The sequence below is a fragment of the Pongo abelii genome, chromosome 16, assembly GCF_028885655.2.
Source record: "Pongo abelii isolate AG06213 chromosome 16, NHGRI_mPonAbe1-v2.0_pri, whole genome shotgun sequence".
NCBI lineage: Eukaryota > Metazoa > Chordata > Mammalia > Primates > Hominidae > Pongo > Pongo abelii.
In genome coordinates this window covers 81484452-81511981 of record NC_072001.2, presented here as the reverse complement: position 1 = coordinate 81511981, position 27530 = coordinate 81484452, and the positions used below count along the sequence as shown (strand labels likewise).

Genomic DNA, 27530 nt, shown 5'->3' with positions numbered 1-27530 from the left:
CAGAACATGCCACCACAACATATGCTGCTCTGGCATATTGAGTATTTGAGTTAAAGGCACTTGAAAAAAACAGATGCAAGAAGGGCACTCTTGATCCTCCTTTTTCTAAAATACAGGAGATGAGGCCGGGCATGATGGCTCACATCCTATAATCCCCGCACTTTGGGTGGGAAGCCAAGGTGGGTGGATCGCTTGAGCCTGGGAGTTCAAAACCAGCCTGGGCAACACAGCAAAACCCCATCTCTACAAAAAAATACAAAAATTGGCCGGGCATGGTGGCTCAGGCCTCTAATCCCAGCACTTCGGGAGGCTGAGGCAGGTGGATCACCTGAGGTCAAGATTTCGAGACCAGCCCAGCCAACATGGTGAAACCTCTCTCTACTAAAAATACAAAAAAAAATTAGCTGGGCGCAGTGGCATGCGCCTGTAGTCCCAGCTACTAGGGGAGGCTGAGGCAGGAGAATCGCTTGAACCCAGGAGGCGGAGGTTGTAGCGAGCCAAGATCGTGCTACTGCACTCCAGCCTGGGCGACAGAGGGAGACTCCATCTCAAAAAAAAAAAAAAAAATTAGCTGGGCATGGTGGTGCACGCCTGTGGTCCCAGCTACTCGGGAGGCTGAGGTGGGAGAATCACCTGAACCAAGGAGGCGGAGGTTGCAGTGAGCTGAGATCGCACCACTGGACTCCAGCCTGGGCGACAGAGTGAGACTCCATCTCAAAAAAAAAAAAAGTATTTAGAATTTGCCAGTTCTCAGGGTCTTCATTTCCTTATGAGGGCTTCCATGCCATGTAAAATTTGTATTAAATCTGTTTTTCTCCCCTTAATCTGTCTTATGCCAAATTAATTCTCAAGCCCAGCCAAAGACCCTAGGAGGGCAGAGGTAAAGTCCTGCCTCCCTTACAATGGCATCTGCTTAAAAGCGCCAAAAAATGTCTTGGCCTTTGTCACACTTCTGTGGACACAGTCAAGTCCTTTAAATCCTCTCAAGTCTCACGTTTGTAACCAAGGGTTCAGAGAAAGCCAAGTAAATCCTGTCCTGCTCCCTAAGGAACACAGAAGGTCTGAGATTCCCTGCCTAGGCCGCGGCCAAAGGCCAGATGGGCTTCCCGAGGCCTGGCCGCGAGGGCCTCAGATGTCAGCTTGACTGACCCCCTCCTTCTCCCCAGAGGGACAGGGCCCGGGTAAGGGCTTGACCAGGGTCGCGACGCGAGACGCTGGCGGAGCCCGACCCCAGCTAGATCCACGCACTCACAGTCCTCGCTGCCGCCCCAGCCCCAAGGTCAAGGGGCGCCACTCGCCCCACTGCCCGCCTCGACAGGGTTTTTTCCCAGGCCCCGCACCCTCACCCCGTGCGACCTGGACTCCTACAGCGGGACCCGGGCGCAAGGCTCTTCCTGCCGCGGGGCGGAGTCGCCGCCGCTCCGGGTCTTTGTCCCCGCCTCCGAGACCCCCGCGCGCCCCCAGCACTTCCGGCCGCGGGCGCCCAGGGTTTGTGCCGGGCAGCTTCTCCCGCGGCCAGGTCGCCTCCTGCCGGGACCCGGGCGCGCTGCAGCCGCGGAGCCGGGTGCCCGCCCCTCTTCCCGCCGGGGGCGGAGTCGCTGACGCTCCGGGTCCCTGTCCCCGCCTCCGAGACCCCCGCGCGCCTCCTCCAGGCGAGCTGCCGGGCGGGAAGGGTCCGGCCGCCGTGGGCCGCTGCCAGCCACGGGGCTGCGGAGGGCCGCGGGCACGGGGCGCTGGCTCCGGGTCTGGCGGCCGCTGATGGGAGGCGGAGCCCGGGCGGGCGAGCGGCGGCGCGGCGGCCACCATGGGGAACAAGCAGACCATCTTCACCGAAGAGCAGCTAGACAACTACCAGGTGAGCTCGGCGCGCCCGGCCCCCAACGCAGGCCCCGCCGCCCCTCTCTTTTCTCGGTCGCTGGCCGAGGCCTCCCGAGAGCCAGCTCTCCCAGGTTCAAACCCTGCCTCTGCCTTCAGCTCGCCGCGTGACCTTGGGCCGGTGACTTCCCGTCGCCGTGCCTCAGTTTCCCCACCGGTGGAATAAGAGCTCTTTCCAGTTGGAAGAGCCTCTCAGGCGCGCCTCTCTCCAGCTACTCTCGCCCTAGGCAGGACCTGAACCCCTCTCCAGCCACCGGTTCCAGCGCCCACCTGGTGCGGAGACGGAGTCAGTAAACTAGGCTGGACGGAGGACCGCCCTCCCCGCTCCCTGCCCCCCAGCCCCAGGAAGGAGCCCAGGAGAGCGAGTCTCTGTAAAGCAGAAATGAGAGCTGGGGTCCTGTCTGGTCTAGGAGTGGGGTGCATCAGTCCCCACATGCAGTCTTCCGTTGGGACTGTCTTGTTTATCTGCTGGGGTTCGCTCCTTCTGACCCCAGCATGGAGATAACTGGAGCAAGAACGCAAGCCCGGTACCAGCCTTCCAGGGCCACCTCTCCCAGCTCCCTTAGGCCCTCAGCAGCCACCTCCTTAGACCTTTCTAGGTTTTCCTGCCTCCAGAGCCAGCTTTCCAGATCTGGAATCCCAATACCGTCCCACCCAGGTAAAAACTTCGCTGTGGTTGCAGGATGAAGCCCAACCGCTTGGCTTACCCAGAGCCCTGGCCAATTGCTCAGCTTATCTCTGCAGTCTCAGTCTCCCCAGGTCCCTTCCCTGCCCTCTGCATGACAGCTGCCTTAAAACCATTTGCAGTTGCTCCAGCTCACCAGGCTCATTCCTCCCTCCCTCTCTCCTTCTGCCCATGCCATTTCCTGGGCCTGGTTGCCTCTCCCCCCTCCAGAGGATCTCTTTCACTCTTCAAGTCCCATATCTGATGCCTCTCCCCTGACTCCCCAGGCGGAGGGGCAGGATTGTGTTGTGGCCTGTGTAACTGGGCAGGAGGAACACCAACAGGGTCTCCATAGGCACTTGTTGCCTTCATCAATGCTTACTTTGGCTGTGAAGGAAAGCAGGCGTGAAGTGTGGGTCCTCTGATGTGGGTGAAGGTAAAACAAAGGCCCCTTCTCCTCATAGAAGCCCTAGTTGTCAGTAATGGATTTCTCAGCTCCCCAGGTGAAGCCCTGGGAAGGAAGAGGGGAGACACATTTATGGAGCACCCACTGTGTACCAGGTACAGTAATTGATGCCCTCTATGCATCAACTCACTTGATCATCACAGTGAGGTGGATTATTAGCCCATTTTACAGACGTGTAAACAGAGGCTGAGGAGCCATTCAGGGCTCACACAGGATTTCGAATCTTGACTCCTAGGCTCACTTCTTTAGTTGGGAGTGGGCTGGGCTGGGCCATGTGTGCTGTTTGTCCCCAAGGCACTCAGTCTCAGACACTCAGAGACAGACTCTCACCTCCAGTGTGTGGCCCTTGTGATAGAGGCAGGTGGTGGAGTGTGTTCTAGGGAAGGGCACTAGTGGGCAGTGGGAGGCCAGCAGGGAAGGGGGACAAAGTCCAGAAACGATACAGCACTTGAGCAGGCCTTGGGAAGATAGGTGGGGCCCAGAGGAGGCATTCCAGGTGGAGGGGACAGCGTGGATAAAGGCTTGGGAGTAGGCAGGGGCAAGCAGGCAAGCCATGCTCAGAAGTGAGGAGTAGCTTCATGGGGGTAGGGAGCCCGGGTTCCCACTCCAACCAGCCTGGCATTGGGTTACTCATAGGAGCCAGTCCCAGTGTTAGGTTCTGATCCTTTGCCAGAGCCTAGCTAGACCCTGCCAGGCGGGGTGGGAGAAATGAGAGCTGTGAAACCTGAGAGCCCCACATCTCCTTCCCTCTGGCTCTCCAGCCAGCCACGTGCCAGCCAGGGCTGAGTGGAGGTGAGCCTGAGTTACAGCACCCTCTCCCCTAAGTGACCCCTAGGGTTTCTTGGGACCTCCCAGCCTGGTAGTCTAACCTTTCCCGGGCAGGGTACACCCTCTTGGTTCCTGGTGCCGGTGATTCCCAACGTTTAAGCTTCTGTCCAGACCACTCCTCTGCATTGTACGGCCATCCCCCAGACCCCTCAAACTCCAAAACAGGGGTCACAGCCTCCCCAACACCCACTGCTGCTCCTCCAGCCATTCCAACTCTCTGCTCTCCCTCAGCCCATGTCTTCAGTTAAGAACAAGGCCTGTGACTCAGCCTCTTTTGTGGGTCACCTGGAGGTCCCCTCCTCCATCCCCACAGCCAGGGCCCTGGGCTAGGCCTGCTCAGTCTCCTGCAAACTGGAGGTCTGACTGCTCCCTCCCGTGCCCCTCCTGCCCATCCCCCTCCAGCCACCCGCCCTCTTAGTTCTCTCACTCTTTCTTCATCTCTTTCTCTTTCTTTCTTTTTTTTTTTTTTTTTTTGAGACGGAGTCTCGCTCGCTCTGTCACCCAGGCTGGAGTGCAGTGGTGCGATCTCGGCTCACTGCAACCTCCGCATCCTGGCTCCGCCTCCCAGGTTCAAGCAATTTTCCCTGCCTCAGCCTCCCAAGTGGCTGGGATTACAGGCACCCACCACCATGCCCATCTAATTTTTGTATTTTTAGTAGAGACAGGGTTTTGCCATGTTGACCAGGCTGGTCTCAAACTCCTGACCTCAGGTGATCCACCTGCCTTGGCCTCCCACAGTGTTGGGATTACAGGCGTGAGCCACCGCGCCCGGCCTCCAGCCTCATTTCTTACTCCCTTTCCCTTTGCACCCCAAGTTTTAGGCACACTGAAGGGCTTCTAGCCAAGCCCTCCCTCACCTCTGGCCCTTGTTCTCCTGCTGCTCTCCCTGCTCCTTTGCTAACCTAGTCTGGCCCATCTTTCTGTCCAGGCCAGGAGTCCCCTCTTTGGAACGGGCTCCCTGACTCCCTCCCCACCAATCCATTCAGCTGGGAGTACTCAGGGAGCCTGACACATACACATCCCCAGTCCCTCGTGTGGCCACAGAATGGTTTATACTGGGCACCTCACTGTTTACACTCCGTCTTCCTTTTTGTATGGCCCCTGTCCAGGCACAAAAGAGATGTTTGGAGGATGTTGTCAAATGAATGAACAAATATTTGTTAAGGCATGGCTCCAGGAGAGGAAAGAACTCTAGACAAGGATTCTGAAGCCCTAGATTCAAGTCAGCTGGATAGTTGATGCTGTGGGCCTTAGCAAGCCACTGTTCCCTTCTGGGCCTAAGTGTCTCCACCTCTAAAATGGGAACTACTAACCCAGCTGTGCTCGTGTCACAGGGTTCTTGTGGGGATCAACTAAGATCACTGGAGACTGACCTTGAGCCGTGTGATGGTCACCTGGGCAGTGCTGAGGCCTGAGCTGGCAGAGCTGGATGGAGAGCCATTTCCATTAGAGCTGGGAGGGCCCATGGCTTGGCTCCTGACCGCTGGCACAGGCAGACCAGGCATGTAGGAGATGCGAGGCAGGCGGGTTACCTGGAACAAGTCACCCTTGAGTTGAGCTTTGGAGAAAGGGAAGGGTTTGGACAACCTGGAGAAAGAGGAGAGGGCACTCCAGTTGGGGAATAGGGTGAATATAGGCTCAGAGGCAGAACTCAAGCCTTAACTGGGAAAACATCTGGGCTTCTACTGTAAAAGCCCAGCCTGTCCTGTTTTCTGCTGCCAATGTTCTGAGGGCCCATCACTTCTGGGTTAGGCCCCCTCTCTCCTTCCCTCCCTTCCACTCCTCATGACCCAGACCTGAGCTGAGACCTTTGCCAGAAGACCTGTCCCTGTGTCCCTATGTACTGTCAGGAACCAAGCAGTGATGGGGCACTTGCTCTCCAAAAGTATAAGAAAGGGTTCCTTCAGACATGGGGCTGTAGCTCCCAGGGCAGCTGAGGGTGTAGTGGTGGGCAGGGTGTTTGGTGACTCCAGAGAACAGAAACACAGCAGATCTACTGACTCTGGGGAGATGCCTTTGGGACCTTGGGTGGTGGATGGAGCTGTTGCACTGTTTCCTATCAGCTGGGGCTTATAGACTTCCTGTACCTTATCTCATTTGCTCTTAGAGGCACTATTTCCACTTTACAGATGCAGAAACTGAGGCTCAGAAAGGAGAATGACTTGCCTAAGGGTCTGAAGCTAGACTAGAATTTGACTCTGACTACCAAACCTTTTCCCCTGCCACACTTCTAGGCCACCCTGAGCCCTGAGAAGCTTTTAAGAACACCTGCCATATTCACTACCTGTGCACTGCCTCCTTGGGGTGAGTCCCAGGGAAACAAGTGAACAGAAGAAAAAGTGAAACATCAGTTGATGAGCAGGTTCATGGCAGCTTTGTCAGTGATGTTAAAACCAAGAAATAGGTGTTACTAAATGTTCAGAAAGATTAAGACTAGGCAGGGACTCTGCAGCCACTGAAATAACGTAACTGCTGTGGAAGGCATAGATGGAAAAGTCTGGTCACTCATCCCACAAGCCTGTATTAAGCACCTGCTGTGTATAATTATAGGAATACACAGCAGACGCAGGACATGGAGTGGTTGGTGTACAGTGGTCATGGCTCTGTTTGTAGTCATAGGCAGTGGCCAAGAAGTACAGAGGATCTTTTCTTGCCTCTGCTTCCTTGCCTGTGGGGGCCCCAAGCTCTACTCCCATTAAAAAGAAAAAAAGAAGGCCAGGTGTGGTGGCTCATGCCTATAATCCCAGCACTTTGAGAAGCCTAGGTGGGTGGATCACCTGAGATCAGGAGTTCGAGACCAGACTGACCAATATGGTGAAACCCCATCTCTACTAAGAATACAAAAATTAGCCAGGTGTGGTGGCGCATGCCTATAATCCCAGCTACTTGGAAGGCTGAGACAGGAGAATCACTTGAACCCAGGAGGCGGAGGTTGCAGTGAGCTGAGATCATGCCACTGCACTCCAGCCTGGGTGACAAAGCGAGACTCTATCTCAAAAAAAAAAAAAAAAGGCCTGGGGGGAAGGGAAGCACAGAGGCCTAAGTTCCATTCCCAGCCCTCCTGGGCTGTGTGTGCAACTTAGGGCAAGCTGCTCAACTTTGCTGAGTCTCAAGTTGCCCATCTTTAAGATAGAGAGATAATGCCCGCCCCCATTGGCTAATGATAAGGATTAAGCAAAATTGGATATTTAGAGCCCCAGGTGCCAGGTGCATGGTACATCATGTACTGGCTGTGATGTGATTTTCAGCCTGGGTTGCACGTTGGGACCACCTGAGTGGCTTTGAAAACCACCAATGCCTGGATCCGCCCTTGGGGATTTCTCTACAATTTGTCTGGGGTCTGCTGAGGGATGGGGGACACAGATATCTTAAACAGCCCCCCAGGTGATTCTGCTTTAGAGCAGACGTCCTCACACTTCAACATGCATCAGCATCATTGGGAGGGTTTTTTAAAGTGCAGATCCCTGGGCCCCACCCACAGTTTCTGATTCAAGAGATCTGGAGTGGAGCCTAAGGATCTGCATTTTCACCAAGTTCCCAGTGAGGCTGATGCTGCTGGTCCAGGAGCCACAGCTTGAGGACCATTGATGTAGGGACGTGTAAGTAATTGTGACAGGGAGCAGAGTTATAGGGGAAGTGTTTGCATCTTTTGTCAGTGGAACCCTTGAATCAGGACCTGGATAGTTCCTTTCCAACACATGGGATAGGAGAGAGGAGAGGGGAGGGGAAGGAGGACAGATCAGGCGGGAAGAGAGAAGGAGTTGGGACCTCTCCCCATTTCCAGTTCTGCTGACTGCCCTGGCCCTTCTCACTGGGCACCTTAGACCATGGAAGTGGCCCTGGGGTGGAGGGAAGTCCATGTTCTGTTCCATGTTTCTGGAGTTTGCTGATAAATCAGCCCACCCTGTCTCCAGCCTGTCTGTGCCTGAGGCCTGCTAAGTAGGGAGTTTTCTGTCTGTGCTGGGTGAGGAGCAGGGGCACTGCTTCCCCAGCCTGAGCCTTTCTGGGCTCCTACAGAGGAGCCATTGTCAAAAGCAAAGCTGAGACCCCCAGGAGAACCCCTTGTGTTTCTAAGAAGGCAGCATGGATCCTTAGTCTAACTCCCAGGGAGCAGCAGCTTAGAAGGACGGACTTGTTGGGCCAAATGGGGCCTGGAAATTCCCAACAACTCTCCCCTCTTCAGCAATCCTGAAGGCACCCAGTGGAAACCCCAGACGTTGTGTGCATCCTGCAGGCATCCTCTCTTTGGGCCTCTCAACACACAATCCAATTGCCCTGATGTCCAGCAGCTTCAGGTCTCATTCAGGGCAAGCCTGGCTGTTTGCAGGCCTGAGTTTCAGCCGTTCACTCCTCATCAGAGCTGGCTCTGGTCAGCTTATGGCCCCAGGAGGCCCTACGGGCTCTGGGCTCTGCAGACCTAGAAGGCCTTCTTCCTTCATGCCGTAACAGTGGACAAAGGTGGAGGAGCTAAACAGCAGGGGAGGTGCACAAAAGCCCTTCACGGTTGGGCATTTTACAAAGTGCTGGGTCCTTTTCACCTCCACACTTTTCACCAAGGCCTGGCATAGTGGCCATTGTCACTGACTCCCAGTGGTGGGTACTCACCTTGGCCAGGCCAAGCTGTGGATACAGGCAGGTCATCTAGACAAAGACAGGACCCCTCCAAGATGAGTTTGTCATCTAGATGGCCCTAGGAGCCAAGTGCTGCCTCCACCTGGAGTAATGCTCACCTGGGGGTCCCCAGCAGCCCCTACTCTCACCTCTACCCCAGATGCTACCTGGTTCCCCCCTGCCCACGTTTCTCCCTCCCGTATCTCCCTGGCCTCTTCACTCCCTTCTCTGGGTGACCTCATCCCTTTCTGGCTTCAGACACCAAGTACATACTGATGCTTCCCCAGTCTATGTGCCTGGAACTCTCAGTCTCTGAGCCTGGGACTGCACAACCCCCTTAGCACCATGCTCAGGGCTACAGTGAGGATGGCACCCCATGCGGCTACACAAGGTGGCCCTGTGGGTCCTCATTCAGAGTTGTCTCCTAGCCACCTCCCTGTCATCCCCCAGTGTATCCCACTGGCACTCAAATCAGCCACGCGTACCTGTGAGCGTTCATCTTCCTCCTAAAGCATGTGTACCCTAAAGCATGCTACAGCCCCCCACCATGCACTAAGCTCCTTAGGCCTAGCCCAGGATGGACAAAGGTTTTGGGAGGCATTTTCTATACCTACTAGAACCAGCTGTCCCCAGTGGGTGAGGGCAGGGTGGGGAGGGATAGTAGTGACTCTTCTGTCCCCAGTCTGGAGCTATCCCCTGTGAGCCCTGTGGCATCGAGGGCTCTGAGGAAGAAAGGGGCCTGGGAGCCGCACACTGACTGTGTGTTTTCCCTCAACAGGACTGCACCTTCTTCAATAAGAAGGACATCCTCAAGTAAGTGTGGCTTCTCGTTCACCCTGTTGGGACTGGGACTGGGGCTGGGGTGAGGCTGGGGCATCTCATATGGGCTGGCTGTGCTAGCTGGGGCTGAGGCAGAGCATCAGCATGTGTCAGGAGCCACATTCAGGTCCCCACTTGGCCACTGGGCTAGTATGGAGTTAGAGCTTCCCACTTCTCCCAGGTCCCAGATCCTTCTGCTGGGGAATGAACATCTACTTACTATGAGCTTTCGGGTGGGTAGTTTCAGGCACATTCTTATTTAATCCTCATCATGACCTTGTAACAAGAGAATCCATTTAACCCCATTTTACAGATGGAGCTTAGCAACTTGGCTAAAGTCACAGAGCCAGGGACTCAAGACCCAGCCTCTGACTCTAGGTCCCTTGCTATTTCACTGCATCCCGGGTCCTGGTATAGCAGGGAGCCCCTGTCTGTTTGACCAGGGGTCCCTAAGGCCCTTTGGCTCTAACTTTGATGTTCTTCCACTCCTAGGATGTCTAAAAGTTGAGGGCATGGCCACCACCCCTGAGCTATTCATCAGGGCTCTGCTTCTTCCCAGGACAGCCCTTCTCCTTGGTGTTGATGGGGGTGGGGGTGGACCTGGATGGGAAAGATGAAGGGGATTGGCAGCCTCAGAACCCCAGGACCAGTCGGTGAGCAGTAATCACTGAATACCAAGAAAACTGCCCCACGGGCCTCACTAGGCCCCTCTGCCTGGGCTATCAGGTGGCACTAAAAGCCAGCAAAGTCCCAGGATCACTTCCCCTGGAGATCGATGGTCAGGCTGGGACCAGAGCCCACTGCAGCTTCCCAAGAGAGCTGTGCTGCAGCTTGTCACTGCCCTAACCACTCTGCTCATTCAGGCAGTGCCTCTCGGCTTTCCTCTCTACCCAGGCTGCTATTCCAACCTGTCCCCTGCATGGGCAGGGGATACCCCAATTCCACCACCTTAGAGAGTCTGAGCAAGGGGCAAAGCCTCCAGGCCTGGCATCAGTAGACCTGGGCTCTACTCCCACTTCTCAGCTCTGTGGCCTTGGGCAACCATTTGACCTTCCCTGAGCCTCAGTTTTCTTCTGTATAATAGGGATAGTGAAACCTACCCTCATAGCATTGCCGAGAGGCAGCAACACTGGGGTATAGTGTTTGGTAAGTGGGGTTTGCCCTGTAGCTTGAGAGATGTCAGGGGTGAGGTCCCCATTTCGACAGGATGGCTCTCGGTATTGGAATAACAAAGCTGTCACCCCTGGCATTCTTGTGGCACCTTTTACCTTTCAGAGTTCTTGGCATAGAGCCTCATTTGAGCCTCACAGGGAGCTTCGGATTCCCTGCCTTTGTAGATGCCAAGCCCAAGCTGCCTGTCTTCTGAGGCCCATGGCCATTTTCATTCTGGCAACAAAAGCCCCTTGCCCTGGCCTTTGCACTGGCTATCTCCACTCCCTGGAGTGTCCTTTGCCTCTCCTGTGCCCACGGCATTGCTATGCATCCTTCCAGACCCAACTCCAGGATCATCTCCTTTATGAGCACCCCCAACAACCTGCCACCCTAGTGTTCCCCCAGCTGCTCTAACAGCCTGCTAGGGGCTCTTTGGGTTCCTGGAACCAGGTGCCCAGCTCCCCACCAGACTTGCGATCAGGCAGGACTAACAGGGAGCATGGCACCTGTTAGCCACCAGTGACCATGTGAAGAGTGTGTGGGTGAAAGACAGGTAGGATTGGCTGAAGGAGAACATTCCAGGCTGGGGAGCAGCAGAGGTGAGACACAGGCCAGCTTCTCCTGCTCCCACTCCCACCCCCATCCTCCCGTGGTCTCATTGACAGCAGCAAGATTGCCTGTGTGGGGAAGAGGAGAGAGGAGCTCGAAGGCCAGTCCGGGAATCCGATCCAATATGATGGGCCTTTGGTGGTTGTTTTAGTCCATTCTCATGCTGCTATAAAGAACTGCCTGAGACTGGGTAATTCATAAAGGAAAGAGGTTTAATTGATTCACGGTTCCACACGGCTGGGGAGGCCTCAGGAAACTTACAATCATGGCAGAAGGGGAGGCAAACACAGCCTTCCTCACATGGCAGCAGGAGAGAGACGTGCTGGGCAAAGGGGGAGAAGCCCCTTATAAAACCATCAGATCTCGTGAGAACTCACTATCATGAGAACAGCATGGGGGTAACTGCCCCCATGATTCAATTACCTCCCACCAGGTCCCTCCCATGACACGTGGGGATTATGGGAACTACAATTCAAGATGAGATTTGGGTAGGGACACAGCCAAACCATATCAGGGGTATCCCTGGCCCTTTGGAAAATGAGGGGCTCCAGGCAGGTGAGAGGACTTGGGGAGAGGCGTCCTGGCTCCCCACAGCCCTGGCCTGCACACCTCAGCACGCATCAGGACCCTAGGCTCTGTATTTCAACACCAGAGCAAAACCCAAGCCTGAGGCCCCGTCTGCAGCATGGGGATGACATTGCTTGCAGGGGCTGTTTTCTCACAGGCCCCTGTGTCCAGGAGGGCTGGGTGATGGTGTTATTAAACATGAAAAGAGCTACCTGGAGTTTGCTGCCCACCTGTCCACCCTCAGGGAAGGGTAGTTAAGACAAGACAGGATTCGGGATTGCCTGTCCCTAGAGGGAACAGGCGTGGCCATGATGGCTCAATTCCAGTTTCACCCCCTTTGCTTTTCTCCAGCCTTCTCTGTGGAGAGGCCAGCATGACTGACTGCCCCTCCAGGAGAGCCCTCTCCACTGTTCACATCTCAGGTCCGGGTGACACAACTGAGGCCTGGAGCCCAGAGAGGGCAAGGTCAGCTGCAGAGCCAGGCTATCCAGCCCCAGGCCATGCTCATCTTCCCTGCTCCCAAGGGCCTTTCAGGGCTGCTACTCCCCACCCCCACCGGGATGGTTTTCTTGGTAAGCTGCTCCCTGAGTACTGACCAGATGGCGAGGAGGAAACTTGAGCAGGAGGTTTTTCTTTGCAGGTTGGGGCCCAGCTCTGTGGCAGCTTTGGGGCAGTGATACCGAGTCACAGATAGCCCACCTCCAATTCTCCTTCCCTCTGCCCTGCCCCCACCCAGGTAGATCGATTGCTCCCCGGGACACAGCTCCTCCATTCCCACATTGAGCCTGAGTGGGCAGCCCACCCTATTCAGTCACCTTGCTTTTTATAGGTAAGAGCTTAGCACTTCGACTTCCCTTGTCCGCTAATTGGGCTGTGCTCTTTAATCAGTGGGACAGTAGTCTTTGTCCCCTTGGTACACGAGAGGCCCACCCAGCCAGCACCCCAAGGTATTTGCCTACTTGTTGTTTTGTTGTTTATTTTCTCAACCTTTTAAAAACTTTGTGTAACCTATTTTAATTACTTACTACACATATACATAATGATTGTAGAAAAATTAGAAAATGAAGCCAGTCAAGAGAAGACAAAAAAAATTACCTGTAAGCCTATGACCCAGAAATAATGGCTGTTAACCTTTTGGTATATATTATGCCAGTGTTTTTCTTTTATATGTGTTTATCAAACAGTCAGATTGTGGTTGGGTACAGTGGCTTACACCTGTAATCCTAGCACTTTGAGAGGCCAAGGCAGGTGGATTATATGAACTCAGGGGTTCATGAACAGCCTGGCCAACATGGTGAGACCCCTGTTTCTAAAAAAAAAATACAAAAATTAGCCAGGTGTGGTGGTGTGTGCCTGTAGTCCCAGCTACTTGGGAGGCTGAGGTGGGAGAAGTGCTTGAGCCCAGGAGGTTGAGACCGCAGTGAGCTGAGATTGCACCACTGCACTCCAGCCTGGGCAAGAGATCGAGACCCTGTCTCAAAAAAAAAAAAAAAAAAAAAAAAAAGTCAGATGGTATTGTTTTGTAGTATGCTTAAAATTGGCCAGGCGCAGTGGCTCACTCCTTTAATCTCAGCACTTTGGGAGGCTGAGGCGGGTGGATCATGAGGTCAGGAGTTCAAGACCAGCCTGGCCAACATGGTGAAACCCCAACTCTACTAAAAATACAAAAATTAGCTGGGCATGATAGTGTGCTCCTGTAGTCCCAGCTACTCAGGAGGCTGAAGCAGGAGAATTGCTTGAACTGGGACCCAGCTGGCGGAGGTTGCAGTGAGCTGAGATCATGCCACTGCACTCCAGCCTGGGCTACAAAGCGAGACTCCATCTCAAAAAAAAAAAAAAAAGTATATATATACGTATATATGTGTGTATATATATACGTATATATATGCTTAAAATTGCTTTTCCTTAGGCAAATTGTAAAAGTAGATAAGAAAGCTAAAGAAAACAGTATGGTGGATCCTCAAAAACTTAAAAATAAAATCACCACATGATCCAGCAATTCTGCTTCTGGGTATATACCCAAAAGAATTGAAAGCAGAGTCTTGAGATATTTGTACACCCATAATCATAGCAGCATTATTCACAAAAGGTGGAAGCAATCCATCAGCAAATGAATAGATGAACAAAACACAGTATAGACAGACAATAAAACACTATTCAACCTTCAAAAGGAAGGAGAGTCTGACCCATGCTGCAACATGGATGGACCTTAAGGACATTATGCACAGTGAAATAAGCAGTCACAAAATGACATATACGATTCCACTTACATGAGGTACCTAGAGTAGTGAAATTTTTTTTTTTTTTTTTTTAAGACGGAGTCTCGCTCTGTCACCCAGGCTGGAGTGCAGTGGTGTGATTTCGGCTCACTGCAACCTCTGCCTCCCAGGTTCAAGCAATTCTTCTGCCTCAGCCTCCCGAGTAGCTGGGATTACAGGTGTGTACCACCACGCTCGGTTAATTTTTGTATTTTTAGTAGAAACGGGGTTCACCATGTTGGCCAAGCTGATCTCGAACTCCTGACCTCAAATGATCTACCTGTCTCTGCTTTCCAAAGTGCTAGGATTACAGGCGTGAGCCACTGCACCTGGCTGAGTAGTCAAATTCTTAGAAACAGAAAGTAGAATAGTGGTTGCCAGGGGCTGGGAGGAGGGGGAATGGGGACTTATTGTTTGATTAGTACAGAGTTTCAGTTTTGGAAGATGGAGAGAGTTCTGGAGGTGGATCAGGGGTGGTGATGGTTGCATAATAATGTGAACATACTTAATGCCACTGAACTGTACCCATCAAAATGGTTAAGATGGTGTACTTTATGGCATGTGCATTTTACTACAATTTAGAAAAACTAATAATTAAGATGGTAAATTTTATGTTATTTTATCACAATTTTTTTTTTTTTTTTTTTTGAGACGGAGTCTGGCTCTGTCGCCCAGGCTGGAGTGCAATGGCGCGATCTCGGCTCACTGCAACCTCTGCTTCCTGGGTTCAAGCGATTCTCCTACCTCAGTCTCCTGAGTAGCTGGGATTATAGGCATGCGCCACCAGGCCGGGCTGTTTTTTGTATTTTAATAGAGATGGGTTTCACCGTGTTGGTCAGGCTGGTCTCAAACTCCTGACCTTGTGATCCGCCCACCTAGCCTCCCAAAGTGCTGGGATTACAGACGTGAGCCACTGTGCCCAGCCATTTATCACAATTTTTAAACTTAAAAAAAGATAAGAAAAAAGATCTTACTGTCCCCCTACTGCCCAAGATAGTCACTAATGTTTTAGTGACCAGCTTTCCTTTTAGTTTTTCTTTCTGTAGGTATATAAATGTATACAAGCTTTTTAAAAAATAATGGGGTTATACTGTACATTCTGCTTTTTTCATTTAACATCTTGCAAACAACTTTCAATATCATTAGCTATTCTGATATAATATTTTAAATGGCTGCATTTAATGGATATTTCTTAATTCACGTAGTTGAACATTTAGATTTCCAACTTTTCACAATTTTAATTTGCACTTCAGTGAATATTCTTGGGGTGCCATTCACATAACTGCACATGTCCTGATCAAAGATATGGATATTTTTAAGACTTTTGCTTTTTCCCCCCACTGCTGTTATATGCTTTTTGTCTTCTGACCCCAGATCTTTCATTGAATAACCCAAGAGTCTGAAGCTCAGCTGCCTGTCAGGGGGGCCAGCATGCACTGTAAATAAATGAAGCTGTCTAGTCGGGTGGGAACTCTTTAGAACGGACACCTGCAGAAATAGCTGCTCCTTAGCCCCAGCTAGTTGTTGCCTTGGGGGAATTCAGACCATCTTGATTAAGAAACCCAGGTTTATAGTGTAAGATCTTTCAATCTGTATATGTTGGCAACAAAATGCTAAATTTATTATTTTGACGTAATTTAATTATTTTAAAATGCTATACAGAAACTAGGCATGAATGTGGATTGCTGGTTTGTGACTTTCAGAGGAATTAATCTTTTCCCCACTGATTTCAAATGCTGTGTCATGGGCTCATTCTCATTTACATTGGGATCTACCAGTTCTACTAGTCTGCCTTGTAAATGCCAATGTCTGTTTCATACATTGTCCTTATTATAGCTTTAAACTGTTTTAATACCTGATAAGGACAAATGTTTCCCCAGTTTCTCTTTTTTTTCAGGGTTCCCCTGCAACACTCCTACATTTATTCTTCTAAACAAACTTTTTTTTTTGCCAGTAACTTGAAGAAACACTTAACCAAACAAACTTTTGAATCGGGCTGGCTAGATCCCAAATAGATCATTTGCAGATTTTGATTAGGGTCATATTCATTTTATAGAAAAATGAACAGAGCATCCTCATCATTACAGCATTAAGTCTTTCTGATCAGGAATGCACAATAGTTATCTAACTACCTAAAATATTTTTATATCTTTTGTTAAACTTTCATGGTTTTTTTTAATACTTCAAAATTAGTGCATTTTGTACCAATTTTATACTAAGTTGTGTTTGTTTTTTTGGTTCTTTTAAATTGTGAATTCAATTTTTTTAATTAAAAAAAATTATAGAAACAGTCTCACTGTGTTGCCCAGGCTGGAATCAAACTCATGGCCTCAAGCAATCCTTTCCCCTTGGCCTCCCAAAGCACTGGGATTACAGGCATGAGCCACTGCACTCAGCCAAATCCTACTTTTGAAAAGGCTAATGTTAATATATAATAGAAAAACTATTGTGTAGAAAGGCTTCTGAACTCTTTCTATTTCAAATAGTCTTTAAGCTAATTATTTTTGGTTTTCCGGTAAATGATAACTTGCCTCCTCTCCAGTATTTAAATGTACTATTTTACTGTCTTAACTAATTACATTCCTCCCTCAGTATCTGTGGGGGATAGGTTCTAGGACCTCCCAAGGATACCAAAAACTGCAAATGCTTAAGTCCCTGATATAAAATGGTATAGTATTTGCATATAACCTTATCCACTTTGCACATCCTTCTGTATAAATTTTTTTTTTTTTTTAGGCAGGATCTCTGTCGCCCAGTCTGGAGTGCAGTGGTGCGATCATGGCTCACTGCAGCCTCAAAACTCCTAAGACTCAAGTGGTCCTCCCACCTCTGCCTCCCAAGTAGTTGAGACTGTAGGCACATGCCACCATGCCTGACTAATTTATATATATATTTTTTGTAGAGACAAGGGTGACATTGTTTTGCCCAGGCTGGTCTCAAAACTCCTAGGCTCAAGTGATTGGCTCGCCTCAGCCTCCCAAAGTGCTGAGATTGCAGGCATAAGCCACCGTGCCCAGCCCCTCCTATATACTTTAAATAGGCACCTCCTGTATACTTTAAATCATTACTACATTACTTATAATACCTCATACAACGTAAATGCTGTGTAAAGAGTTGCTATACTGTATTATTTAAGGAATAATGACAAGAAAAAAATCTATACATGTTTAGTGTAGATGCAATTTTTTTTTCCCAAATATTTTCCGTCTTCAGTTGACTCATGGATGCAGAATTCATGGACCTGGACGGCAAATATTACATTGATTAGTGCTCCTGGGGAGAAATGTTATATAATAATGGTGATTATAGGCATCCCACATTGATGGGTATATCCCCAGTATATACAAAAATTAGCTGGGTGTGGTGGTGGGTGCCTGTAGTCCCAGCTACTCAGGAGGTTGAGGCAGGAGAATTGCTTGAACCCAGGAGGCTGCGGCTGCAGCTGCAGTGAGCCGAGATTGAGCCATTGCACTCCAGCCTGGGCGACAGTGTAAGACTCAAAAAAAAAAAAAAAAAAAAAAAAAGAGATACCCTTTTGTTTCTGCTCCTAAGCAGAAACTCCTTTTGTTTCTGTTTTACTAAGAATTTTAAAGTTTTTTATTGACAAAATAACATATACTTTAAAATATTTTTGACCAGATGTGGTGGCTCATGCTTGTAATCTCAGCACTTTGAGAGGATGATGTGGTGGATCACTTGAGGTCAGGAGTTCAAGACCAGCCTGGCCAGCATGATGAAACCCCATCTCTACTAAAAATATAAAAAAATCAGCTGAGTGTGGTCGCATGCCCCTGTAATTCCAGCTACTTGGGAAGCCGAGGCACGAGAAAATCACTTGAACCCGGGAAGCAGAGGTTGCAGTGAGCCAAGATTGCGCCACTGCACTCCAGCCTGTGCGAAAGAGCGAGACTCTGTCTCAAAAAAAAAAATAAATAAATAAATAAATAAATAAATGCTTCTAAAATTTCAAATAATTGAGAAGTAGGTGAAATAACAAGTAAAAGCCTCCTTCTTTTCACATTTCTCTACTCCCACCTCCCAGGGACTATCAGTGTAAACATGTAGTATATAACGTCTCAGATATTTTTCTGTATTCACATATACAGTCATAAATGCATCTATCAAATTGGTCAAAATGTTTTTTGCTTAATATGATTTGTAGCCACAGATTTCCAAATATTGAACTATCTTTGCATTCTGGAATAAATCCTACTTGGTCCTAACATATTATTATTGTAAAGTCTTGGATTTGATTTACCAGTATGTTATTTTTTTCTTTCTTTACTTATCTTTTTTTTTTTAGAGACAGGGTCTCACTCTGTTACCCAGGCTAGAGATCCTCCTACTTTAGCCTCCCGAGTGGCTAGGACTACTGATGCATATCACCACATCCACCTAATTTTTAATTTTTTTTTTTTTTTGTAGAGACATGGTCTCACTACATTGCTCAGGCTGGTCTCAAGCTCCTGGCCTCATGCAGTTCTCTCACTTTGGCCTCCCAAAGCACATTTAGATTACAGTGATGAGCCACTGTGCCTGGCCCCCAGTATGTTATTTTATAAGACTTTTTCATCTATATATGCAAGTGCCATTGGTCCATTCTGGATGCTACATATTAGGTTCTTGTATCAGGGTTCTTGTTAACTTTGTAAAATAAAGTGAGGGTTTTCACATTTCTTGCCTCATACTCGGGGGCAGTTCAAGTAGCCTAAGTATGGTTTCTGGTCCTGGATTTTATGGTAGGACTAATATATAACTCTTTTTGAACTCAGTGCCCTTTATTGGGAGAGAAGTGACAGAGGTGTGGTTCTTTGACAATGCTTAGAGTTTCTTTCACAGTGATTTGGGTTTTCAAATTCTCCTTGGATTTTTCTTTAAAGAAAAATTCCAATGTGATTTTAGTTACTGTTTTAGAACAGATCTGTGTCCCAGGATAGAAGCTGGCCTTCCCACCCCGGAGGATACCTCCTCAACCCTGCCAAGCACCCATAGCCTCTCTCCCTAGTCCACCCCTTCCAGGGAGCCTCTGACGTGGCAGGCAGCATGCTAAAAGCTGCCAGTTGAAGGCCAGTGGTTTTATGAACATCCAGGGGTGAGAACAGTAGAATAGCCCCTGCTTTACTGATAGAGAAACTTATCCTTCAATGGATTAACCCAGTTACCCACACTGCTAATGAGAGGTATAGGCAGGGCTCCAACCTCAGCCTGACTTCATGCTCCTGCTGCAGCCAGCCCACAAAACTTCAGAGGTGTAGGCCAACCCCCAGAAACACTCCAACATCACACCGCGACACATGGGGTGGGGTCAAGGTCGAGTGGGAAATGTAGCAGTTGGAAGCACAATGGATATGTCAAAGTACCAGATGCATGAATTATGAAAGAAGATGCCTTGTAATCCCAGCACTTTGGGAGGCCCAGGTGGGCGGATCATGAGGTCAGGAGATTGAGACCATCCTGGCTAACACGGTGAAACCCCATGTCTACTAAAAGTACAAAAAATGTGCCGGGCTTTGTGGCGGGCGCCTGTAGTCCCAGCTACTCGGGAGGCTGAGGCAGGAGAATGGCCTGAACCCGGGAGGCGGAGCTTGCAGTGAGCCGAGATCGCGCCACTGTACTCTAGCCTGGGCGACAGAGCAAGACTCCATCTCAAAAAAAAAAAAAAAAAGAAAAAAGAAAGAAAGAAAGAAAGAAGATGCATGAATTTTGAAACAAGTGGTTGTTCCTTATTTGGGGACAGTGTAAAAAAAAAAGTAGTTTTCCTCTATGCAAGAAATAGGAGCAAAGAAAGTCCTTGAGTGCCCTCTTGTGGAGAGTCTCAGCTTGATCCCACCGCCCTGGCATTTGCTGAGCCTCCTCCCACCCAAAGTACAAGTTTAGGGGTTTTCCCCTCCTGCTCTGTCTCCAAGTCATGGCACATCCTTGTAATTTCAGACCCTTTTATAGGGATGTGTGACTGGCAAAGTGGTCATTTGGCATTTTACTGTTCATTTGCCCTGGACAGGCTCTGAACCAGCGGATGATGTGCTTACCAGGGCTTGACTTGCAGGGAGGAGCCAAGTGGTTGGAGTCCAGAGGTCCTGGGTTCAAGTCCTGTTCCCGCTGCTCATTGGCTGTGTAGGATGGGGCAGACACTTGATTCTTGAGCCTCAGTTTTCCCCACCTGAAAATGGGAGACTAATATCTACCTCTCAGGGTGATTTGGGGATTAAAATGACTAAAGCAAACCACAGAGAAGATTATTAGTTCAGGGCCTGGCACAGAGTAAGCATTTGCTAAACGATAGCTGGTGGTATTATCTGTTTGAGCTGGGTAAGTAGTCAGGTGCCTTGCTAAGGACAGTAGGCAGCAGGACCACAAGAATTGGTAGAACCCAAGGGAAGGTTGGGTGGCTGTGCTGAATGGCTTGATAAAGGTGGGCCTGGGGTGTGTCACAGGGTCAAGCCACTTAAAAGGAGACCTGGGCTGATCTGGCCTTGGGGGTGGCAGGGCCGGCCCAAGCCTGGGAGATATAGGATCATACCTAATCCATTCGCCAGCAGCCTAGGACATCACTTTAGGCAGGTTACCTACCTCAGCCCCCAGTCAATGCCCCTTACACTTGTCCCACCCATGGCATCACTTAATGGACACAATTTTTGTTTTTAGAGACAGGGTCTTGCTCTGTTGCCCAGGCTGGAATGCAGTGGGGCAATCATAGCTCACTGCAGCCTCCAACTCCTGGGCTCAAGCTCAAGTGATCCTCCAGCCTCAGCCTCCCAAGTGGCTAGGACTGAGCCACAATATCCAGCTAATTTTTTTTTCATTTTTGTAGAGACAGGGTCTTGCTGTGTTGCCTAGGCTGGTCTCAAACTCTGGGCCTCAAGTGGTCCTCCCACCTCAGCCTCCCAAAACACTGGGATTACAGGCATAGGCCACAACACGCGCTCACAATTTCATCGAATACAATTTGTACCTGTCTTGGGATGAGGAGCTATTCTCTGGGATGACAGGGACCTGGACAAGTGGACATAGGGCAAAGAAAGGCTGAATAATGGGCAGGGGGCATGGAGGAAGGGAGCTTCCAAGTGAGACAGTGCCAGGATGCCTTATACCTTTGAGGGTCCATGCAGCTTGTTGAGGTGGGCTTGCTTTCCTGGAGGCTGGGACAGGAGCTAGGGACCTGACCCATCAGTGAGGAGGGAGGGCCAGGCCCACCAGGGTAGCAGGCTGGGTCTCGATGGTCCCCAGTTAGAGTGGTTATGGGTGACCCATTCATAGGGGCTTCCTGAGGGTGTGAGGACGGCTGAGAGCTCTCCCAGAGAGACCCAACCCTCAGGGCTTAAGTTGGGGTGGTGGGGCCACGAAGTGGGCCCAGGCTTTGATGGACCCTCAGGAGTGTCAGGAGGAAGAGTGGCTAAGAGTTTCTGCTTGGATTTCCCATCTTGGGCTCAACCCATGGCACTTGATGCTCCCTAGTTATGTGGCCTTAGACAAATCACTCTTAACCTCTTCAGCCCTGTTTGCTGAGCAGTAAACTGGGGTCAGGATGCATCTGTCTGCACAGTGATATGGAGGAGGATTAAATTAGGTGATGTGTTAAGTGCTTAGCACAGTATCCTGAGCATAGAAAACCCTTATGAGAGCCCAAAGGAGAAAAAATTAAAAGATTTGGACGCAGGCCCAAGGAGTGATGGTGGTGGTGCTGATGGGGTGGGTGTGGTGGAAATAGGGAGGCCTGGACACAACCTGGTTATCAGCACAGAGGTCTGGGCAGAACTCACCTCCCTCCCAACTTCACACCCTGTGGGCAGAGCAGAGAGCCTCCCATTGGCCCCTCACCTGATCCTGGCTGAGGATGGTCTGCAGAGGCAGAGGCCTAGGCAGGACAGCACCAGGCTGCTGGGGCTTAGGGATGGCACCCCCTCCAGCGCTTTTTCTCTGCTTTCCTCCAAGGCTGCATTCACGATTCTACGAGCTGGCCCCCAACCTCGTCCCAATGGACTACAGGAAGAGCCCCATCGTCCACGTGCCCATGAGCCTCATCATCCAGATGCCAGAGCTCCGGGTACGTGCAGGACCCCTTGCTGGCGAGCAGGGGATCTGTGCCTCTGGACCAGCAGCAGAGGCCCCCAGGTCTGGGCTGAACCCAGCTCCACCCTTTGTGTCTGCGTGGCTCTGAGCAGATCACAGAAACTCTCTGTGCCTCAGTTTCCTCATCTGCACTCTGAATAAATAAGCTATGTGAGCTCTGTAAGGGTGCTGTACATCAGTGGCCACCCCACTGCAGGCCATGGGCTCGTGCTCATCTGCTTGTCTCTTTGTTAAGTGGCCCCAAGCCTGCTGTACTCGGCAGACCTGTATCTGCTTTGTTAGATAATTTTTCTGTCTCCGCCTTGTCTGGCCGTGGCTTCTCACTGAGGTCAGCATGGTGGTCATCCATAGCATCATTTCTCAGACTTTAACATACCTGTTAAAATTTAATTTTAAACCCCCCGGGGATCTTGTCCAAATGCCAATTCAGGCTCAGTACATGTGGAGTAGAGTCAGGATTCTGCTTTTCGAGCAAGCTCCCAGGTGAGACTGATGCTGCTGGTCCTCAGACCATATATATTTGAATGTTTCATTTCATGAGTTCCTTATCCATGATATGTAAAGTGCATTCAGCATTAAGAAGGCATTTGGGGCACAACTCCCCAGTGCAGTGGGACTTCGTCAGTAGCCTCTAGCCAGGCCTGGGATGTGTGGCTTGAAGGTGGAGTCAGAGTGCTATATGGCATCCACTTGGGGCCTGCACTCTGGTTGTGACCTCAGTCCTGAGAGACAATGGGCTCCAGGCTCAGCCCTGGACCAGCACCCCATCTGGCCCAGCAAGGGGCTCAAGAGCAGGCTCAGAGGGTTGCTGGAGCGGGTGAGACACTCATGGGTAGGACCCAAATGGTTTGTCTCTGAGCCTCCTGCACTTGCCTGGGCTGGGCACGGAATGGGGCTAGCCAAGCACTAGCTCAGTTGGGATGGAAGGGCTGTAGGATGAGTGATTTGGGGATCTAGGAAGGCGTCCGTGTACAGCTCCCTGGGAGAGGCAGCATCCAAGGTGGTCTAGGGGAGAATTCACAGGAGCAGAGTGATGGCAGGCCTGGGCCTGAACTGGCTCTATGACTCTTGCTGCTTGACTGGTCCAGTTATCTGACCCCACATCCACCTCCCACGATCCTGGCCTGACATGGCCTGAGCTGAGGGCCACCAGTGCCCTGGGTCGTCATCTTCTTCTGCTGGGGACAGAGCCCTACACATCCAGGCAGAGCCTCTATGTGCTCTTCTGGGTAACAGGACGAATCTGTGCTTCTGCTTCAGATGAGGCAGTGCCTCCAGTGAGAACACACTGGCTGTGCTCAGCAATTTTTTTTTTTTTTTTTTTTTTTTTGAGACATGGTCTTGCTCTGTCGCCGAGGCTGGAGTGCAGTGGGATGATCATGGCTCACTGAAGCCTCAAACTCTGGGGCTCAAGTGATTCCTCTACCTCAGCCTCCCAAATAGCGGGACTACAGGCGTGCGCCACTGTCCCTGGCTGTGCCCATCTTAATGATGTGACATGACCCAATAGAATGCTTCCTGAGCTCTTACACGTGCTGGGCCTGGTACCAACACCTTACATACTTTAGCTCATTTAATCCCTTCACAACCCAATTAAGAAGGTGTTATTATTATTCCCTTTTTACAGATGGGGAAACCGAGGCTCAGAGGGATTCGGTCACTCATCCAGGGTCACACAGGCTGTCCACAGTCTGGCTCCGGGGCCCTCCTGCTTATCCTGCACCCACAGTGATTGCTGTGTGTGTTTTCTTCAGGAGAATCCCTTCAAAGAAAGGATCGTGGCGGCGTTTTCTGAGGATGGTGAGGGGAACCTCACCTTCAACGACTTTGTGGACATGTTTTCCGTGCTCTGCGAGTCGGCTCCCCGAGAGCTCAAGGCAAACTATGCCTTCAAGATCTATGGTAACCAGGGCTAGAGGAGGGGGCCGTGAATGTGAGGGGGGGAACATGCGGGGCCCTCAGGCTGTCTGGTTACTGCTGGCTCCTGCCCTGGGGACACCAAGAACAGTGAAGCTGATCTGTCCTCTGAAGAGTGCCTGTCCAGTGGGCTGGCCAAGGGAGACGATCAGTCCCTGAGAGACATCTGTGGGGGTCCTGAGAACGGAGGAGGGAGGGACTCGCCCACCCCAGGTCGGGTGGTTAGTGTGAGAGGGGTCCCAGGCATGACCTTTAAGCAGGGACTAGCAGAGGCTTGGACTGGAGAAGGGGGTGCTGGCAGACCTGACAGAGGACGCAGCCCATGCAGACACAGGGAAGCGCAGAGCTTGATAAGGAGATGGGAGGAACTTGGAAGGTGGTGGGACGGGGCGGTATGAGTCTGGAGAGAATTTGCGGCCAGGCTGTGAGAGCCAGCCACGGAGTTTGGACCTAGTGATCCAGACACCAGGGCCACTGCAAGGTTTCCAGTGAGGAAGGGCAGCTCTATTTTCTAGAAGGGTCACTCAGCAACTTTGAGGTGTAAAATGGAGGAGCCAGAGAGGCTGCCTAGGCCATGATGGTAAGGCCAGGCCTGCAGGGGGGCCTCCGGAGCCCCCCAACACTGCCTGAGGTAGGGCTGCCTGGGTTCACCCCGCCCAGCTCTGCCCTCGGGCTTGCTGTCTCACCAGCCACCAGAGGGCGGCAGGCACTCATGAGCCAAGGACTCATGCTTCTCCCGCAGCCACAGGGAGAAAACTTCATACCCACAAGCTCACCCCTTGTGCTGGCCTGACAGACCCATGGGGACTGGTGTCAAATCCTCAGATAGACCTCAGTTGAGATGGCTAAGGCCCAGGAAGGGGCTGGGACCCAACCTGGACCTGAAGAGTCAAGGTCAAAGCTCCTGTCCTCAGCACCTTTGATCAGACACTGGATCCCAAGACAGGAGGGCCTATCAGGGGCTGACATTTCACTTTCTTTTTTCTTTTCTTTTCTTTTCTTTTTTTTTTTTTGAGACAGAGTCTCACTCTGTCGCCCAGGCTGGAGTGCAATGGTGTGATCTCGGCTCACTGCAACCTCCGCCTCTTGGGTTCAAGTGATTCTCTTGCCTCAGCCTCCCAAGTTCAAACGATTCTCCTGTCTCAGCCTCCTGAGTAGCTGAGATTACAGGTGCCCGCCACTACGCCCGGCTAATTTTTGTATTTTTAGTAGAGACAGGGTTTCACCGTGTTGGTCAAGCTGGTCTCGAACTCCCGACCTCAGGTGATCTGCTTGCCTCGGCCTCCCAAAGTGCTGTAATTACAGGCATGAGCCACCACGCCCAGACTGACATTTCACTTTCTAGTTATCATGTTCATTTCAGAGGACTTTGATTTCTGTCTGTGCACCCACATTTTGCTTGCATATCAGAAAGAAAATACCTGCCCGTCCACCCTCCACAAACTATGCCCACATGGCTCATGTAAAAAGCTTCTCAGATTCCACCCAACATCCGCCCAGTCTTGGACCCCATAGCATTGCTCCTGGGACGGGCTGCTGTCTGCCCAAGACAGGCGAGTGCAGATCGCATGGACCGGGTGGGCACAGGAACACATGGAAGAACTGTGGCTTCCTTGCTGCCCTAGGCTGGGGGTGGAGTTGGGAGAGGCAGCCAGGGCCCTCCTAGTCTGGCGCTGGGGAGGCCTGGGGCCTCATTTGCAACAAGGATCATCTCACTTCTGAGCCTCAGTTTATTCATGTTAAATGGCCACAGGAATCCAGCCAGCCAGCAAATCTTTCCAGAGATTTGCTATGTCCCATACCAAGGGCAGAGATGAATCCCCCCGACACATACCCTAGAGTTGTGCCCAGGCCTCTGCAGAGATAGACAGGGCAGAGTCACCCCAAGAGCTTGGGCTCTAGGGTCCAACAATGACTGGGATGTGACCTCAGGCAGGTACCTCTCCTTTTCACCTCCCTGTTTCTTTTTTTATTTTTGAGATAGAGTCTCGCTCTGTCGCCCAGGCTGGACTGCAGTGGTGCGATCTCGGCTCACTGCAAGCTCCACCTCCCGGGTTCACGCCATTCTCCTGCCTCAGCCTCCTGAGTAGCTGGGACTACAGGCGTCCACCACCACGCCTGGCTAATTTTTTTTTTTTTTTTTGTATTTTTAGTAGAGACGGGGTTTCACCGTGTTAGCCAAGATGGTCTCGATCTCCTGGCCTCGTGATCCGCCCGCCTCAGCCTCGCAAAGTGCTGGGATTACAGGCGTGAACCACCGCGCCTGGCCACCTCTCTGTTTCTTCATGTGTATAGTGGAGATTCAATTGTGTCTGCCTCATAGTCTTGTTTTGAAAATTAAATGAGAAAGAGCATGTAATGCTCATATGATGGGTCTTCGTCACTACCATTAATGTCAGAGTTTGCCAATGGGCAAGAGAAGCTCATTTGCGGGGCAGAGGACCCTTATCGCTAGAAAGCCCCGCCACTGGGAGGTGATGTGTGAGCCAAAATGTGAAGGATGACCAGGAGTTTGCTGGGAAGGGACCCCAGGCAGAAGAAACAGCACATGCGCAGAGCTGGTAGTTGGGCTCAAAATGTAAGAAGAGAGAATTCACTTTGATGCGGCCACGCATGGCTCAGTCCTCTGAACCATTTTGCTGTGCTTTGGGGCAGTGGTAGTGCCTTTTGCTGGGTAGAATCAAACCATGTTCCCTGCTCTGTGTGCACAAAGGCCAGGCACAGGCCCCTCTCTAAGGGCCTTTTGATTTTGAATCTCCTGACCCACCGTGTCTCCTGGCCACACACCACTGAGGCAACGGGGTGCAGTTTAGAAAACTCAGGTCTTAGAGTCACATAGGCCCCAGTCAGAATCCCCGCTCCATCTCCGAGTGGCTCTCCCACCTTCATTCAATCACATGGCCTTTTTGGGCCTTAGTTTCCTTAGCTCTAGAAGTCTAAAGGGAACACAGGGTCCACTGTGGGCTAAGGCCAGGAAGGGCTATCTGGCCTAAGCCTGAAGTTCTCAGGAAACCTCAGATTTGGACTTTTGACCTGCTTCAGGATGTGGTTTAGTCATTGTGGGGTTGTTGTGGCTGGTGGATGTGGGTGTTTAAGCGATGCCTGGTGGGTGAGCCCTCTTGGGGGCAGGGATCCAGTATCCCAAGAGTGTGCATGGAGATGCTCTGGGGACATCAGAAGCTGGTGGATGTAGTGGGACCAGCTAGGAGGAAGAGCTATAGTGTAGGGGTCCCTGGGTGCACGCAGCCCGGACTTGAATGTGTCCAACCCCTGCCCTACAGACTTCAACACTGACAACTTCATCTGCAAGGAGGACCTGGAGCTGACACTGGCCCGGCTCACTAAGTCAGAGCTGGATGAGGAGGAGGTGGTGCTTGTGTGCGACAAGGTCATTGAGGAGGCTGACTTGGACGGTGATGGCAAGCTGGGCTTTGCTGACTTCGAGGACATGATTGCCAAGGCCCCTGACTTCCTCAGGTGCTGCCACTACAGGGGCCGGGCTTGGGCAGGGCAGGGCAGGCCGGGATGTTGGGGCTGAGGCCTCTATCACACGCTATTTGTGAGCAGTGGTGTGCGGCCAGGAAGCAGGAGGTCACGTTCAAGGCACCCTTGCCCTAGATGTGTGACTGGCCCTTGTCCCCTGCAGGGGGAAGGTTGAAGACCTGGGGGCCCCTTCAGTGATAAGTGGGGGCAG

General features: G+C 51.2%; 1 protein-coding gene and 1 long non-coding RNA gene across 6 annotated transcripts in view; one reads left to right on the top strand and one right to left on the bottom strand.

Moving 5' to 3' along the window:
• CIB2 (calcium and integrin binding family member 2) overlaps window positions 1–27530 on the top strand; it is a 44741-nt gene that overhangs the window by 16339 nt on the left and 872 nt on the right. The window contains exons 1-5 of one of the 5 annotated variants that reach the window (XM_024232894.3): window positions 1574–1855; window positions 9223–9257; window positions 21782–21893; window positions 23674–23821; window positions 27118–27313. In XM_024232894.3, coding sequence (XP_024088662.1) covers window positions 1805–1855; window positions 9223–9257; window positions 21782–21893; window positions 23674–23821; window positions 27118–27313 — 542 coding nt within the window. In that variant the 5' untranslated portion in view covers window positions 1574–1804. Of the gene's footprint in view, window positions 1–1573; window positions 1856–9222; window positions 9258–12250; window positions 12421–21781; window positions 21894–23546; window positions 23822–27117; window positions 27314–27530 lie in introns of those variants that run through there. The other 4 variants (XM_024232895.3, XM_024232893.3, XM_024232896.3 and 1 more) reach the window with 4 other exon arrangements.
• On the bottom strand, window positions 16876–22606 carry LOC129050164 (uncharacterized). Its single transcript, XR_008513695.1, has 3 exons — window positions 21668–22606; window positions 19879–20009; window positions 16876–17090 (listed from the first exon to the last, which is right to left on the bottom strand). It is a non-coding gene; the product is annotated as an uncharacterized LOC129050164 (long non-coding RNA).